Source organism: Tachyglossus aculeatus, chromosome 18 (assembly GCF_015852505.1).
Source record: "Tachyglossus aculeatus isolate mTacAcu1 chromosome 18, mTacAcu1.pri, whole genome shotgun sequence".
Lineage (NCBI taxonomy): Eukaryota > Metazoa > Chordata > Mammalia > Monotremata > Tachyglossidae > Tachyglossus > Tachyglossus aculeatus.
Window position 1 is genome coordinate 33244574 of NC_052083.1, and position 17584 is coordinate 33262157.

General features: G+C 42.0%; 1 protein-coding gene across 1 annotated transcript in view; it reads left to right on the forward strand.

The window, feature by feature from the left end:
• The first annotated feature begins 2538 nt into the window (after positions 1-2538).
• The window catches only part of DSCAM (DS cell adhesion molecule), a 562874-nt gene continuing 547828 nt past the window's right edge, over positions 2539-17584 (forward strand). The window contains exon 1 of the mRNA XM_038760387.1: positions 2539-2727. Within this exon, the coding sequence (XP_038616315.1) occupies positions 2577-2727 (151 nt within the window). The 5' untranslated portion in view covers positions 2539-2576. The remainder of the gene's footprint in view (positions 2728-17584) is intronic.

The following is a 17584-nucleotide window of genomic DNA, read 5'->3' on the forward strand; positions in this document are numbered from 1 at the left end:
CAAATTAGCATAGGTCCAGAGTGCAAAGAAAATTAGGCAGCAAGTCAAAATTTAGCTTCTCCTTTCCATTCCATGTCTTCCATTTCATTCTGGTGAAAGTATAAGATAATGTTTATATATTATATACGTTATATAATACACACACATACATATATAAGCGCTTAGTACAGTGCTCTGCACACAGTAAGCACTCAATAAATATGATTGAATGAATGAATATATATATAATTATATGGGATTAGAGGGGGATGGGGGAAAGGCAGAACTGGCTGGGGCGCGATTTGAACCCATGGCTTCTGACTCCAAAGCCTGGGCTCTTTCCACTGAACCGCGACAGAACTGTTAATAATAATAATAATAATAATAATAACGTTGGTATTTATTAAGCACTTACTATGTGCAAAGCACTGTGTTTTACTTGTACATATCTATTCTATTTATTTTATTTTGTTAATATGTTTGGTTTTGTCCTCTACCTCCCCCTTCTAGACTGAGCCCGCTGTTGGGTCCCTTGTCCCCCTCTCTATTCCCCCCATCTTACCTCCTTCCCTTCCCCACAGCACCTGTATATATGTATATGTGTTTGTACATATTTATTACTCTATTTATTTTACTTGTCCATATCTGTTCCATTTATTTTATTTTGTTAGTATGTTTGGTTTTGTTCTCTGTCTCCCCCTTTTAGACTGTGAGCCCACTGTTGGGTAGGGACTGTCTCTATATGTTGCCAACTTGGACTTCCCAAGCGCTTAGTACAGTGCTCTGCACACAGTAAGTGCTCAATAAATACAATTGATTGATTGATTGATATTTGCTACCGAGAGACTTGGATTCTCTTAGCACTGTGATATGGGCAGTAGGAGAGAGGCCTGAAGAGAGATTAGATGTGGGAATGTGGATTTACTGGCCAGCCCAAAATTGCTTTTAATTTATCAGCAGGACTGCTTTAAGTATCAGACAAATGAAAAGTACACAGCAGTCTGTACTGCAAGTTTTGAATGATGTAAAAAAAATATAAAAAGGCCCAAATATTGCCTACCTAATGTATTTATTTTGCCCTCTCGCGTGATTTTATAAAAGAGGCTGCCAGAGACTGAACCTGTAATACAAATTTGCTTTACTCAATGAGTCTTGAAGTCTTGTTCAATTTTGCTACCACCAGCTCTGTCCTCAGGTTCTCAATAAACCTTGGACTGCCCTGAGAAGTTTTCAAATCAGGACTTCTGGCCTATATTTAATTTTGAGAGGAATACAAAAGGCAAAAGATAAGGCTTTCCTGGCCTCACCCATGATAGGCTGCAGCTGAATCTCTAATTGCCTCAGGTGTCCTAATTCAGTCTCTTCCTTCACAGCGTTTCACCCCCATTGAGGCTAACTAGTGTGGGGACAACCTTAATCCAGCGGGATTTTTCAAAGGATGTGCCAAATAGCAGTAAGAGCTACATGTCTGTAAGAACACTCAGTGATGAGCTGTGTAGTGATGGGCTTTGGCTAGTTCAGATAATAATAATAATAACAATAATAATAATAGGTTCTTAGGAGGGGAGGGACCATGTCTAATTCCCACCTGTATGTTCACTCTCAGTGCTTAGTTCAGGGCTCGGCACCAAACAAGTGATTAATAATTTCCATCACTAATGCCACTATTAAGCATTTACTATGTGCCAAGCACTGTGATTAATGCAGGGGTAAATACAAGATAATCAGATTGGATACAGTGTCTGTCCCTCAGGGGGCTCACAGTCTGAGAGAGAGAGAGCAGGTACTTTTAATCCCTATTTTACATATGAGGAAACTGAGGCACAAAGATAAGTGATTTGCCCAAGGTCACTCAATGGGTAAGTGATGGGGCCAAGATTTAAGGGGTCTCCACACTCCCACTCCTGCATTCTTACCACTAGGCCACTGTTGCCTCCCAAGGAGACAGAACTAATAAAAACCTAAATTAAGTTACTGTTCTGCATAGTTTCCTCAAAATGCAATCAGTGATGTATGAGTGCTTACTACGTGCAGAGTACTGTGCTAAATATGTGGGAGAGCACACTATAACAGTTAGCAGGCATGTTCCTTGCCCACAGTGAGATTACAGTCTAGAGGGGGGAGACAGACATCAGTGTAAATTTACAGTAAATAATATATGATATGGACCAAATTTAAAGGACACACACCCTGTCTCTTCCAGAACTGGAGTTGTGTGGGAGGGCTTGTTGTGGCAGGTGAAAACTAGATCACACTTAGCGCCGGGACATCAGTTGCCAATGGCAATCATCTTGGTTCTCCCAGGTGTGGGTACTTAAAGCAAGAGGCAACAGCAGACGTGGCTGAGGGATTAAAATGGCTGCCTTCTTGAGTCCTGCTGGTGTGGGTAGATCGCTTGGTATGTTTTCATTTCCTAAAATTTATCATGAGTTCTACTTTCCTAGGGTTAAATCATGGGGGTAGGGAGTTATCACCTTTTTTCCTGAAGAGAGGAGAGTTGGTATTGAAGCATGGACTAGCTATTTAATCTCTCTTTTTTTCTCTCTCTCTCAGGAAGAAGAGTCTGCTCTAATTTTGACAAGGCACACCGTGTTTTAATGGACAAGAGAGTCTCTCTCAAAGACGCTTATATTTCCGTATGCAGACTCATGTTGGGACATCACTTCAGAACCAAAGGACCCGACAGTTTCTGCATCAGTCTGTGGGGCAGAGCACCTAAACACCCACCTACCTTCCGTGTGCTTAAAGGTAAGAGGTTCGCTGGGCCGGGCAACAAAGTGGAGTGTTTTCTAGTAGACTTTAGAGCATGTACCACAGGATGAAGTGCCCATTTCCAGAGCCATGATGGTGGACAGGGAATAAAGAAGCCTCACCTTGGAAGACTGTATCCAGTAGCATTTGGTCTTTCCCAGAAGAGTGTCTCTAAGTTTTTTATTTGCATAAACTGTTCTGTCTTAATTTCACATACATCATTTAATGACTTTTCTGTATGTGTATTTGGAGCAGTTTTGTAAAAATGCCACCTTTTAAAATCAAAATAGTTTGAACAGGTCTTGACTGTAGAAACAGCCGAACTGCGGAATTGTTTTTGTTCTGCTATAAATTTGATTCTCGTTTCATTACTTTTTCAGTGGGGGTTGTGGCAAGGAAACAACCCAGAGAATTCATAACTGTATTTTAATACATTTAACTGTATTTTAATTCAGGCCAGCCCTGTATTTAGGGCTGGCCTAAAGTCACGCTAAGGAAGATGGTCAAACCTTCCATAATTAGGTCAGTCTGGGCCTTGAACTTCTGATTCAGTAAGAGCTTTGCTAAATATTGTAAAAGTGGGATGCTTTTATGAACCAAAACTCTAAAATCAGAGTTCATAGATTAATAATAGTTTACTTTGCAGATAGTAATAGCATGGAGAATAATTCCTGTGCTTCATGAGTTTTTAAAATTAAGTGCTGCAGTTAACCGTGTTTTGGTTGAAAAGCCTAGTCCACCTTTGAGGTTGGGGGGGGTGGGAAAGGTCATGAGAGGGAACTTTTTTGTGCAAGCTTTTTTTTGGTCAAGTAAAAGTACTGGGAAGATTGTGGTACCTTGGGTCAAAGATGGCCTCTCTGAGAGGGGTGAGGAGCATAGAGCCTGTTGTGCTTAGGGTTTTTCTTGAATGTCTTTTGGCTGAATATACTTTGTTCTTTCCCTATGTGTCTGTTCACCACTTCAGGCTGGGAGCTTCCTGAGGGAGCCCCCCGACCCAGGGGACCAAGAATCATGTTAGAATTCATGTCCTTGAGTTTTTTCTCCCCCATCCCTTATATTGTTTTCTGCACTCTGTATGTTTGTGATAAATCATGAGTTCTACTATTTCTACATATCTGAATCTAGAAGGGGGTTCTTTGGCTTGAGCAGTGGATGAAACTGTGCCATATAGCGCTGCTGAAGCCTAGTAGAAAGTGAGTTTAGAGTCAGGAGACATGGGTTACAATCACAGCTCCACCTCTTGTCTGCTGTAAGCTCCTTGAGGAAAGAGAACGTGTCTATCAGCTTGTATTGTGCTCTTCCAAGCCTTTAGCACAGTTCTGTGCAGACATTCAGCTTTTGATAAATGCCATTGGCTTGTGGGACCTTGTTTTCTCATCTTTTGAATGGGGATTAAATATCTGTTTTTTTTTCCCCTTTCCCTTAGACTGTGAGCCCCATGTGGGATAAGACCTGTAGCTGACCTGCTGATTTCATACCTATCTCTGTGCTCCATATAGTGCTTGGCACATAGTAAGTACTTAAAAGTACTATTATTGTTGCAGAGCATGCCAGGTGCATATATGCTCGCCCTGGCCTCTAGTTTCTCCTCTCAAGTCCATACTTGGCTCTGCTGCCCAGATCACCTATGTTCATCTACCTCTATATAAATAAAATGTAAGGTCCTTGAGGGCAGGCATCAAGTGTACTAATTCTATTGTGCTTAGTGCAGTGTTTAGCACAGAGATGCTCAATAAATATTGCTGACTGATTGACTCGGCTACCTTTGAACCAAGCAGTCAATAATGGGAGTGAGGATCAGGTGTCTGGTCTTTCTCTGTGTCAAGGAGGATGCTGAGTGCTCTCTAGCCCATAATGAAGAAACTTTGCAGCATGAGTTTAAATGGATCTTCTTCGGTTGCTTGTTAATCGCCAGATTTTCATAACTACCTTCTTCTGTTAAGATGCTTTGGACATGTTGAATGATCAAAATTTCAACTTGGCTTTTTTAAAGTGCAAAAAATTCAGGCATGAAACTTGCTTATGACCAATTTCCAATAAATAATAATAATAGAATTTACCAAGTGCAAACTCTGTACCACATCTTGGGGTAGATACCATTAATCAGATCAGTCCCTGTCCCATAAGGAGCGCTCAAACAAAAGTGGTGGAGGAGTAAGTATTTTATCCACATTTTTAATAGCTTAGGAAACTGAGGAAATCTAGTGACTTGTCCAGGGTCACACAGTCAAGCAGCAGAGCCAGAACTAGAATATGTCTCCTAGTTTGGTGTTCTGTCCACTGGCCTTCTCTTCTCTAGAGTGTTCATTGAGCTCCTACTGTGTGCAGAGCACTATACTAACTCTATTTGAAGGAATTGTAGACCTAGTGGAAATAGCAGGGGTCTGGGGATCAGGTGACCTGGGTTCTAATTTGCCACTTGACTGCTGTGTAACTTTGGACAGGTCACTTCCCCTTGTTGGGTAGGGATTGTCTCCATCTGTTGCTGAATTGTACTTTCCAAGTGCTTAGCACAGTGCTCTGCACACAGTAAGATCTCAAGTATGATTGAATAATAACAATAATGATGGCATTTGTTAAACACTTACTATGTGCAAAGCACTGTTCCAAGCGCTGGGGAGGATACAAGGTGATCAGATTGTCCCACGTGGGGCTCAGTCTTCATCCCCATTTTACAGATGAGGTAACAGGCACAGAGAAGTTGTGACTTGTCCAAAGTCACACAGCTGACAAGTGGCAGAGCAGGGATTTGAACCCATGACCTCTGACTCACAAGCCCGTGCTCTTTCCATTGAGCCACCCTGCTTAATGTCTCAGTACATCACCTGTCTCATCTTAAAATGGGGATTAAATGCCTGTTATCTCTTACTCTTAAACTGAAAGCCCGATGTGGGACTAGAATTGGGTCTAACCTGATGCTTACTATAGTGCTTGGCATATTGTAGTATCTTAATGAATACCATAATTTCAGCTAATAGACATGATCCCGCCCCTCAAGAAGGTTATATTCTTCTTCCAAAAGCCAATGACTCTAAAGCCAGAAAATGAAGATGCAATGACCATCAGAAATTGCTGTTATTTTTGATATGGCTATGTAATGTGTGTTCATTAAAGGAGACTTGATAGGTCTGATCTACTTTGGTATATTCTACTTCAGGAGAAAGATCTTCAAATATTTTGGTCATGTATTTCACTATCTAATTGCAGTTAATATGAGATTAGTTGCTTCTGTATGTCATTCTTATTCTCTGACTCATTTCATTAATTCTGTAGTGATGGGAGTTTGATTCCTAAAATAAATGGAATCTCGGAAGTCAGAAATATAAGTGCATTTTGACCCTGTAAACAATGGAGAGTAATCCATATGTCTGATTTAATCTTAGATAATTTACATGGTGCTGAGAATTAATGATAAAGTTCCTATGTTTATTGTGAGGATGAATGCATGGTTTTGCTCCTTTTGGAATTTGTTCCTGTGATGTCAGTAAGTCCCTGAGTAAAAAGAATTTCTGAAAATGGAATCTACTAGGAAAGCGAATATTATCTTCCGATATATTCACAATGAGAAAATTGCTTTTGCCAATATTCAAACTAAGTGCTGCATATTTTATGGAACACATTTTTTGTATTTGACTTAACTGTTCTCAGTTTGCCTCATGAAAGTGTGTAGGAAGGACAAAACAATACAATGCATTATCATTATTATAATTATTATTCTTTTTTCCACTGCTGATATGTATGCTGTCAGACTTCCTGTGGAGCATCCCATCTCCTCTAGACTGTAAGCATTTTAGGGGCAGGGAATGTGTCTACTAACTCTGTATTTTTCGCTCCCAGTACAGTGCTCTACACACAGTAAGGGCTCAATAAATACAATTGATTGATCCCAATAGTGCTAAGGTCCCCAACTTAAAAATGTTCCCATCCAAATCTTAGAAAGATTCTCCAAAATTAAACTTTCACTATCTATTAGAATGCTTCTGGGAATGAATTTCCTGGTATTATTAGCTCTGATTTATATTTCACAGTTGCGAGTATTATAGTGCATAACAGAATAACTTTCTGCTGTGAATTTTCTCTAATGATATTTCAACTCTCCGCAGTCACTAAATTCTCAGAAAATGTTTTGCTATAAATTGGATATATATATATCTTTTTCTGGAGCTACCACTGCCACCAAAATATGAGTTATAGATTTTGCTGTAAGATGAATAGAGCTACTGCAAGGCTTTCAGCAAGCTACTGTACAGCTAAATCACTTAAAATAGTCTATTGGAGCAGCATGGCTCAGTGGAAAGAGCCTGGGATTGGGAGTCAGAGGTCATGGGTTCTAATCCTGCTCTGCCACCTGTTTGCTGTGTGACCCTGGGCAAGTCACTTGACTTCTTTGTGCCTTAGTTAACTCATCTGTAAAGTGGGGATTAAGACTGTGAACCCCACATGGGACAACCTGATTACCTTGTATCTACCCCAGTGCTTAGAACAGTGCTTGGCACATAGTAAGAGCTTAACAAATACCATTATTATTATAAAACAACTTTCCTAATTCACTTATTAATTTGTAACTATTGCATGTCCTGGTTATTTAACTATACTAATTGGGAGGGAAGCAACCAGGGGTATCCCATTTGAAGTCTTAAAAACATATCAGGCCCAGTCATTCAGCTATATTTCCAAATATAGAAATCTGCCCCATTGTCATTCCTGGTCGGGGGAGGTCTCGGAGCTGGTGTGGTCCTTTAGGCTGGAGACAATTTTGGTTTCCTCCTGGATAACACTTAGGGATATGGACCTATTAGCCCTCTGGACCTGCCTTGGAAAAGATGGGGGCCTTGACCTTCTAATGGGGGATAAACTTCTTGGAATTGTTCTGGAATCATGTGATTTTCCCACCCAGGCTACCTAAATGAATCTAGTGGGATGGGCAGGAGGGTTAAAGAGATACCAGTTAGAACTCTGATTTGGGGCCATTTTCAACATTCTGTGTCATTGTTCTATCAAAAGGAGTAAGATTTTGGTGCAATTCAATCGCATTTATTGAGATCTTACTGTGTACTAAGCACAAGGAACCCAACTCAACCTGTGAGTTGGACTTCTCACCTTTTAAAAATATTTGCTCCCACCTTTTTCCCCCTCTGACTTCAGTGGTGTTTATTGAATGCCTATTGCTCATACACTCATATTTATTGAACACTTAGTGTGTGCAGAGTACTGTGCTAAGCGCTTGGGAGAGTATAAAGTAGTCTGTGTGCTAAGCACTGTGCTTAGTGCCCTCTTACTCTTCTGACTTCTTCCCCACTGGGCATGGGACTCCTTTTTCTTTCAAAGTGCCCAAAATAAGTCCCTCCCCACCTACAAAAATTTGTCTTCTACAAGAAGTGGTCAGTCCCCCTTTCCCTGGACACGTTAGGACCATGCTTTGCAAATCTGCATTCTCTGTTGTCACTGCTGCCTCCCACCAGCCTCTATCAAATTGTATCACTGCACTTGGGTTTTTTGGCCCTTTTTCTTTATTTTTGTCCTTGGTTGGAGGTGGGTAGGAGGGCAGGGAACATGTCTGCCTGCCAACTGTTGTCTCCCAAGTACTTATCAGTACAGTGCTCTGCAGACAGTAATTGCTCAATAAATACCATTAATTGACTGCAGCAGCAAGGTACTCCACTCTCCTAAGTAGTGCCACAGAGTAGTAGTGCTGTGTGACCTTGGGGAAGTCCCTTTATTTCTCTGTGCCTCAGGGGAATAAAATTCCTTTACTCCATCCCACAGAAACTGTGTCCAACTTTCCATCTTGGTCCGTAATAATCACTTCATAAATGCCATCATCAATAGAAGGAACAGAAATTTGGGAAGTTTTTTTTTTTTTTCCAGTGAGACTGAGTGTATTTTCCTCAGCTTCTTTTCTGCCCACATCTTTTATCTCCAACAAAATGAGGTAGGATAGACTTGTGTTGGAAGATAAATGCAAGGGCCAGTTGACCATCTTCCTGTGGCATTCCCTGAAATTGACAGCAGGAGGAAGAGCAGCCATGTGTAGCCATGAAGTGAAAACATTCATTCAATTGTATTTATTGAGCGCTTACTGTGTGCAGGGCACTGTACTAAGCGTATGAAAAATACAATTCAGCAACAGACACAATCCCTGCCCAACATGAGAAGCAGCATGGTTTAGTGGCTAGAGCCTGGGAGTTATGTTGCCAACTTGTACTTCCCAAGCGCTTCGTACAGTGCTCTGCACACAGTAAGTGCTCAATAAATACGATTGAAGGATCTGGATTCTAATCCCACTCCTCCACTTGGCTGCTGTGTGACCTTGGGCAATTCACTTCACTTCTCTGGGCCTCAGTTCCCTCCATATATAAAAGGGGGATTAATAATGATGGTGGTATTTAAGTGCTTACTATGTGCCAAGCAATGATCTAAGTGCTGGAATAGATACAAGGTAATCAGGTTGTTCCATGTGGGGCTCACAGACTTAGTCCCTATTTTACAGATAAGTTAACTGAGGTATGGAGAAGGTAAGTGAATTGCTCAAGCTCACCCAGCAGACAAGTGGTGAAGCTGGGAGAAGAACCCAGGCCCGTGCTCTATCCGCTTGGCCACGCTGATTCTTAGCATGTTATAAAAGCACATTCCTCTGTGTTTGGTCTTTCCTGCTAATGGGTCCATTGGATTATTTGTCCCTGTGTCCTTGCCTTTGTTTTCTAGATGTCTTAGGTCTTGGATAACCACACATCTGTTCACCTAATAATAATAATGGCGTTTATTAAGCGCTTACTATGTGCAAAGCACTGTTCTAAGCGCGGGGGAGGTTACAAGGTAATTAGGTTGTCCCACGGGGGGCTCACGGTCTTAATCCCCATTTTACAGATGAGATAACTGAGGCCCAGAGCAGTGAAGTGACTTGCCCAAAGTCACATAACTGACAAGTGGCAGAGCCGGGATTTGAAACCATGACCACTGACTCCAAAGTCTGGGCTCTTTTCCACTGAGCCACGCTGCTTCTCTGTGCTAGTCCTCTACCTTGTCCCGTCTTCCTCCGGGTCGATCTGTTTATTCCAAATCAATTTCTCTTTCCTTTCACCTAGCTTCTATCCATGTGCTGACCTAGGCCTGCCTTCATGAACATTTAAATATTGAATATCTATAAAAATAACACAGGTTGCGCGGCAGTGGAGGTCATGCAGGCGACTTCTTTTTTAAAAAACTTATTCCTGATTTTGTGGTCAAATAGTCATAAAAGGATCATGAATCTGACCAGTGACATAAAATGCCAGCATAAGCAATTAAAACCTAGTGCATTTCTGAGGCACACAGTGGGGTTGCCCTAGTTAAGGGTCTATTGGCATTTCAATTATAACAGCCCTCTTCAAGGGGCCAATACAGTGAGTTGGTCATTATAACTCATTCTGAGATGGAATGTAACTGGCAAACATTTCTCAGCTTCAAAGAGGTTTTCCCCTAGTTTGGGTTCTAAGAAAAAGTAATTAAAAACAGTGCATACTGCATAAAACTATCTTTTCATTCTCTAAAAGAACTGTTTCATGCCTTGTAGACTGTAAGATTTGTTGCGGACCGGGAACGTAGCTGCCAACTCTGTACTCTCCCAAATGCTTAGTAGAGTGCCCTGCACACAGTACATGCCCAATAAATACCATTGAGAGAGCTGCATCTGTTTTCAGAAAGAACTCTCTTTTAGTAGAATACAGTAGAACATGGAGGTTATGGGATTTGCGTGTTTCCCAAGCACAAGTGCAGCTGGTATTTATTTTCTAAAAGCGCTCTGATTACTGCATCAGCCTCCTTACTGACCTTCCAGCTTCCTGCCTCTCCCCACTCCAGTCAACACTTCACACTGCTGCCTGGATACTTTTTCTACAAAAATGTTGATGTCCCCCCACTCCAACTCCAGTGGTTGCCACCCATCCACCTCCGCATCAAACAAAAAGTTCTCACCATGGCTTTAAAGCACTCCATCACCTTGCCCTCTCCTATCTCACCTCACTACTTGTCTACTACTAGCTATTTTCTTACTACTATCTACTAGCCAGCCCACACACTTCATTCCTCTAGTGCCAACCTACTCACTCTATCTCGATCTCATCTATCTTCTGAAAACTTGGCACTCAGGAATTCCTCAAGATTTGCTTTTTCCTTGGAAAAATGAAAACTGAACTGTTTGATAGGATGCTTTTCTGCCTTCCACCAAGTCTTGTCTTTGCATTAGATCTTGACATGATAAACTTCTATTGACCCATGTCAGATCATATATTTCACTTCCTTCCCTAAGTCTTTATAATGTGACTGTGCCTGCTGTGGTGGTGGGTTTTCTTGCTGTTTCATCATAATTTTTATCTATAGTGAAAATTAATAATCACCAGCTACAGATTAAAATAGAATTAGTTTGGTGGGGAGGGTGAACAGGAATGGGCTCAATCCAGGTTGTGACTATCCCAGCACCCTGTAGAGGTATAGGAGGGATTGGATTTTACCTTCTAAACAAATGAGGAAGAAATTAATTGGTACTCTAGATCTCTATACCTACATCCTTTCTGAGGGAAAATTACATGGAGCAAATATAGCCGGTTGGTGACCTTTCGTTCATTCAATTCAATTGTATTTATTGAGCACTTACTGTGTGCAGAGCACTGTACTAAGTGCTTGGGAAGTACAGGTTGGCAACATATAGAGATGGTCCCTACCCAACAACGGGCACAGGCGTCCTGGTGCCTGAGTACTTGGGAGCAATGGAGGTGATCGGTCAGTCGATTTTTTTAAGCACTTACTATGCGCAGAGCACTGTACTAAACACTTGGGAGAGCGCAACACAATCTTACGTATCGTGCCCACATCAAGCTTAGAGTCTAAAGCAGGGGGACAGGCACTGATATAAGTAAATTATGGATATGTACATAAGTGGTGTGAATAAGGGGAGCAGTCAGGGAGACAGAAGGGCATGGAAGAAAAGGAAATGTGCCTTCAATAATGCTTCGAAGGTTGGGAGAGTGACTGTCTGGCAGATACGAAGAGGGAGGGCGTTCCATGCCAGAGACAGAATGTGAACAAGAGGTTGGTGGTGAGATAGAGGTACGGTGAATAGCTTGGCATTAGAGGAGAGAAATGTGCAGGCTGGGCTGTGGTAGGATAGGTGAAGTAGGAGGGGGCAAGGTAATTGAGGGCTTTAAAGCCAGTGATAAGGAGTACCTGATGTAGAGGTGCATGGGCAACCACTGGAGGGTCTTGAAGAGTGGGGAAACGTGAACTGAATGCTTTCATAGGAAAAAGGATCTGAGCAGCAGAGTGAAGTATGCACTGGACGGGGGAGAGACAGAAGCCAGGATCATTCATTCATTCATTCAATCGTATTTATTGAGCACTTACTGTGTGCAGAGCACTGTACTAAGCACTTGCCTGTCTAGGAAATCCTTCTTCAGTAGCCCCACCTCCTGTATACAGGGACTGGGGCAAGCTCTCAGTGCTGAAAGAAGTGTGGATGACCGAAAGTTTTATTTTTTCATCCCTTTTGCTTCATCTTCCTAAAATGGCTAGGAAGCAAAATGGTGGCAGCGATGGGGAGAGTGCCTAGACGATGGACTGAGGTTCAGGCTATCTCAATCAATGGTATTTATTAAGCTTACTGTATGCCGAGCCCTGGGAGAGTACAATACAACACTGTTGGTGTGTTCACTGCCCACAGTAAGCGTACAGTCTGGAGAGGGAACATACCCTAATATCAGTAAATTATGAATATATGCATGAGTGCCATGGGGCTGAGAGTGAGGTGCCTATCAAGTGGCCTAAGGGTACAAATCCAAGTGCGTAAGGGACAGGGAGTTGGGGAAAAGAGGGCTCAATCAGGGAAGGCCTCTTGGAGGAGATGTGACCTTAGTATGCACCTGTGTGTATGTGTGTGTAATATATATATATATATATATATATATATGTGTGTGTGTATATATGTTTGTACATATTTATTACTCTGTTCATTTTACTTGTATATATTTTATTTTGTTAATATGTTTTGTTGTCTGTCTCCCCCTTCTAGAATATGAGCCCACTGTTGGGTAGGGACCATGTCTATATGTTGCCAACTTGTACTTCCCAAGCGCTTAGTACAGTGCTCTGCACACAGTAAGAGCTCAAATACGATTGAATGAATGAATAATAGGGTTTTTGAAGGTGGAGAGAATGGTGGTCTGCGGTATATGGAAAGGGATCTCTTAGGAAAAGAATTGTTTACCATCTGGGGAGTTTTGGCGTTTACCTGTTGGGATTCAGGGACCTGGACCAGGCAACCCCTTGACTCCTTTGCTCTCTTGAGTCCATGTTTTGCAGATGGTGGTCTCATTGGTGGTATTTCACGATCTTGTGGAGTACCTGAGATAATTGTCAAAAGATTTGAAGTCTAGACTGACTTAATTAACTTGTAAGACAAACCAATATAGTAGCGATTTTTAATTCTGGATACTCTCTATTTAAGGTTGGGGACTCACCCAGGGAACACGGGATATTAGCAACCTTGTTAATTCTATCCTGAAGAGAAGCTGCAGGCTTAGGTATTAAATATGAGTAGCAGGGTTTTCTTTCAAAACTTTCAATGGGTCTACCGAAAACCCTGGGGGTGGTGGAGGGGGGATGGTTTTACTCCAAAATCTTTCCTGAAAAATTCTTTCTGTAGGATGCTAAGCAATCTAGGAGGGATTTTATTTCAGCCAAATATGGCATGAAAGTATGGAAGGGTTTTCTTTCAAAAGCAAAGTGAAGGCTTCTGAAGGCCAGGGGTCCGTAGATTGCATGACAGTCTCAAGTGAGTTTGTTCTTCTTGGACCCCCAAGCCCAGCTTTAACTGTCTCTTCCTAAAGAAACATATCATCACACTCTTTAGCTTGAGTGTGATGGAGTCCAGTTTTTTTGTTGTTGTCTTTTAAATACAACACCAGTGTTTCCAAGTTCTCTTGTATTTGACTCCAAATGTCTTTCTCCCCTCTAGTTATTTTTAGCCAAGCTATATGAGGTAGGACCAATTTAGGGATTTAAAAATCTTCCTCCAGTGTCCACCAGATCCAACACATGTTTAGGTAATAACAAATGCCATCCTTATTATTATTATTAAGTACTTACTATGTGTAAAGCACTGTCCTAAGCGCTGGGGGAGATACAAGGTGATTCAGGCTGTCCACATGGGGCTCACAGTCTTAATCCCCATTTTACAGATGAGGTAACCGAGGCACAGAGAAGTTAAGTGACTTGCCCAAAGTCACACAGCTGACAAGCAGTGGAGCCGGGATTTGACCCCATGACCTCTGACTTTCAAGCCCGTGTTATTTCTACTGAGCCACGCTGCAATCAGTAGTATTTGAGAGCTTATTCTGTACAGAACACAATATTAAGCACCTTGGTGAATGACAGTAAAGTACAAGAGTGACTATATTGTACTCTCCCAAGAGCTTAGTAAAGAGTTTTACACCCAGTGAAGAGCTGAGTAAATACCAATGACTTATTAATCCCTTGCCCTCAAGGATCTTACTATCTAGCTGGGGAGGCAGACACTAAGATAAGTTGGAGAGGGAAGCAACAGAGTTTTAAGGGATGCACATAAATATTAAGGGGTGTAAATAATAATAATAATAATGCATTTGTTAAGCGCTTACTATGTGCAAAGCACTGTTCTAAGCGCTGGGGGGATACAAGGTGATCAGGTTGTCCCACTTGGGGCTCACAGTCTTAATCCCCATTTTACAGAAGAGGTGACTGAGGCTCAGAGAAGTTAAGTGCCTTGCCCAAGGTCACATAGCAGATGTGGCAGAGCCGGGATTCGAACCGATGACCTCTGACTCCAAAGCCCGGGCTCTTTCCACTGAGCCACGCTGCTTCTCAATATGAGATGTGTATTTACTCTGTAGAGTCTGTGTGTGTATATAATGTGTGTGTTTATATATCATGTGTGCATGCGCAGTGTGTGTATATCTGCATGTCATGTACCTCTGCATATTCTCTGTATGTTTTTATGTGTTTATACATGGCTGTGTGTATTCCATGAGTGTGTTTTCATAAATGTAGATATAATCTCCGTGTGTGATGAGTATAAGCAAGTGTTTAGGGGACCCAAGAGCTGGAGGTGTAATAGGAGAGGAAAAATTAAAGTGGGGGGATTAGATTAGTCAGGGAAGGCCTCCTTAAAGAGATGTGATTTTTAGAAGGGCTTTGTAGATGGAAGAGTGGTCTGCCAAATGTGAAGGGAGAGGGCATCCCAGGCAGGAGGGCAGAGCCCGGGCGTTCAGGAGAGTCAGAGGGCCTGCGTTCTAATCCCAGCTCTACCACCTTCCTGCTGGGTGATCTTGGGCAAGTCGCTTAAGAAGCAGTGTGATTTAGTGGATAGAACACGGGCCGGGGAGCTGGAAGGACGTGGGTTCTAATCCTGGCTCTGTCACTTGGGCAAGTCACTTAATTCCTCAATTACCTCATCTCTAAAATGGGGATTAGCTCAACTATAAAATGGGGATTACTACCGAGAGCCCCATGTGGGACAGACTGTGTTCAACCCGATTATCTTGTACTTACCCTCGCGCTTACTGCAGTGCCTGGCACATAGTAAGTACGAGAAGCAGCGTGGCTCAGTGAAAGAGCTCGGGCTTTGGAGTCAGAGGTCATGGGTTCGAATCCCGGCTCCGCCACATGTCTGCTTTGTGACCTTGGGCAAGTCATTTAACTTATCTGAGCCTCAGTTACCTCATCTGTAAATTGGGGATGAAGACTGTGAGCCCCCGTGGGACAACCTGATCACCTTGTATCTTCCCAAGCGCTTAGAACAGTGCTTTGCACATAGTAAGCGCTTAATAAATGCCATAATTAAAGTACTTAACAAATACCAGAATTATTATTATCATTATTACTATTCCTCTGTGCATTTTTCATCATGAAATAGGGATTTAAATGCCTGGTCTCCCTCCTATTTAGACATGTGGGACAGGGACTGTATCCGACCCAGTTATCTTCTGTCCACCCCAGCGCTTTGCACATAGTATGTGTTTCACAAATCCCACTGTTATTAACAAGACATAGATGGCAAGAGAGATGAGTGAGGCATAGTGAGGAGGTTGGCTGAGATTGCAGCACTTCCATGTTAAGAAAATGGTAGTTATGCCTGTATGAACCTAACTCCCTCCCCAAATGCTCATTTATCATGTGACTGTGGCCCCAAATTAGACCTGTCCCTTTCTACCCTTCAGGTCACTTACTTGATCTGTTGCATTTTCATTAAGTATATCCACCAGTAAAATTCTGACTGTAACTGTGATATGTCGATGTCAATGTCAATATTTGTTAACCCAGCCCTGTGATTCTTGTGAGAACTATCCGATGACTAAGAACCCACATGGCAAAGTTTACTTCTGCAAAAAATAAGGGTCATTCTCACAGTTTTATGAGTGGTCCCAGATCATGGGTCACTTGGAAATGGAGTGAAAATCATCCAGATGAGCAGTAACACCCAGCCCTAAAAGCAGTGGCAATAACTTCCTCTAGATATCAAATAGCTCATAAACGAGAAGCAGCCTTTTTAAAAACTAGTTTTCTTTCACTGTTTCTCATTGTAATGTGACATCGTCAAGAAGTACTTCCCGTTTCTCTTTGGAAAACAGGAACTTCTGCTGAGAAGAGGAAGCCCATGGAATAGAAAGGAGAACTTGTTTGTACAATGTACCATTAAATGGAAATATAGGGAACTTGTATTTCACAGTGGAACCACATCTGATACTATCTTAGAACCAAGGGAAGGATGAGGGTATTATAGAAAGAGACCTCATTTTTTTTTTTTTTTTTAACCACTGACCACATTCCTCAAGATTTTGGTTGGGCAAGCTAATCGGAGGTCCTGTAATCAATTAATCAAAGGTATTTGAGTACCTACTAAGTGCAGAGCACTGTACTGAGCCCTTGAGGGAATACAACAGAGTTGGTAGACACAGTCTCTACGCACAAGGAGCTTATAGTCTAGAAACTCTTGACCCACAAAATAGATGTCATTGGCACTGCCAGTTTGCATTTTGATTTGCTTTCTTATTATGGGGGACCAGATGGCAGCTGACTTCCATGATTCTGAAGAGACAACTTTTTAAAAAAAATTTGAAAGCTCAGGAGATGACCAATGTGTGGTCTCCCAGGTGGATTTTTCTCTTTGGAGAAAATCCTGTAGCTCATTCAACATGGGAGATGCCAGATGGTAGCAGAATTGGAAATCAGGGCAGCCATAGATTTGGTTTTGAAGATGGGAGAGGCTCTGCTTTTTACTCCACTTACACCAATCAGTCATATTTATTGAGCACTTACTGTGTGCAGAGCACTGTACAAAGCGCTTGGGAAGTACAAGTTGATGTTATGTGGCCTCCACTACAATGCTTCAAAGGAAGTTTGCTTGTCTCTGCTTCTCCTATGAAAAATTTAGTGTGTGTCAGGGTGGGGGGAGGCTAATCAAATAGGACTCACCTTCTGGTGATTTCATCAGTTCCTACACCCTTGTTCACATGACCTTATTTTGGGCTGACAACTGGGATACAGTTGCACGACACTGTACTAAGCACTGGAAAAATACAACAAAAGCACGAGACATTTCCCCCCCTTCTCCCCCCCCCCCCACCCGCCCCACCACCCAAGGACCTTCCACTTTGTGGAAAACATAAATATTTACAATGGAAGCAGAATCAATAATTGAATGTATAATTGGCATGGCACTCTCATATTTAGCAGGCTGTTGTAAATGCCATTATCAAGGGTCTAGGTGCTTGTTTAGGCTGTAAGCTCATTGTCAGCAGGGAAGGTGTCTACCAACTCTGTCATATACTTGCCCAAGTGCTTAGTT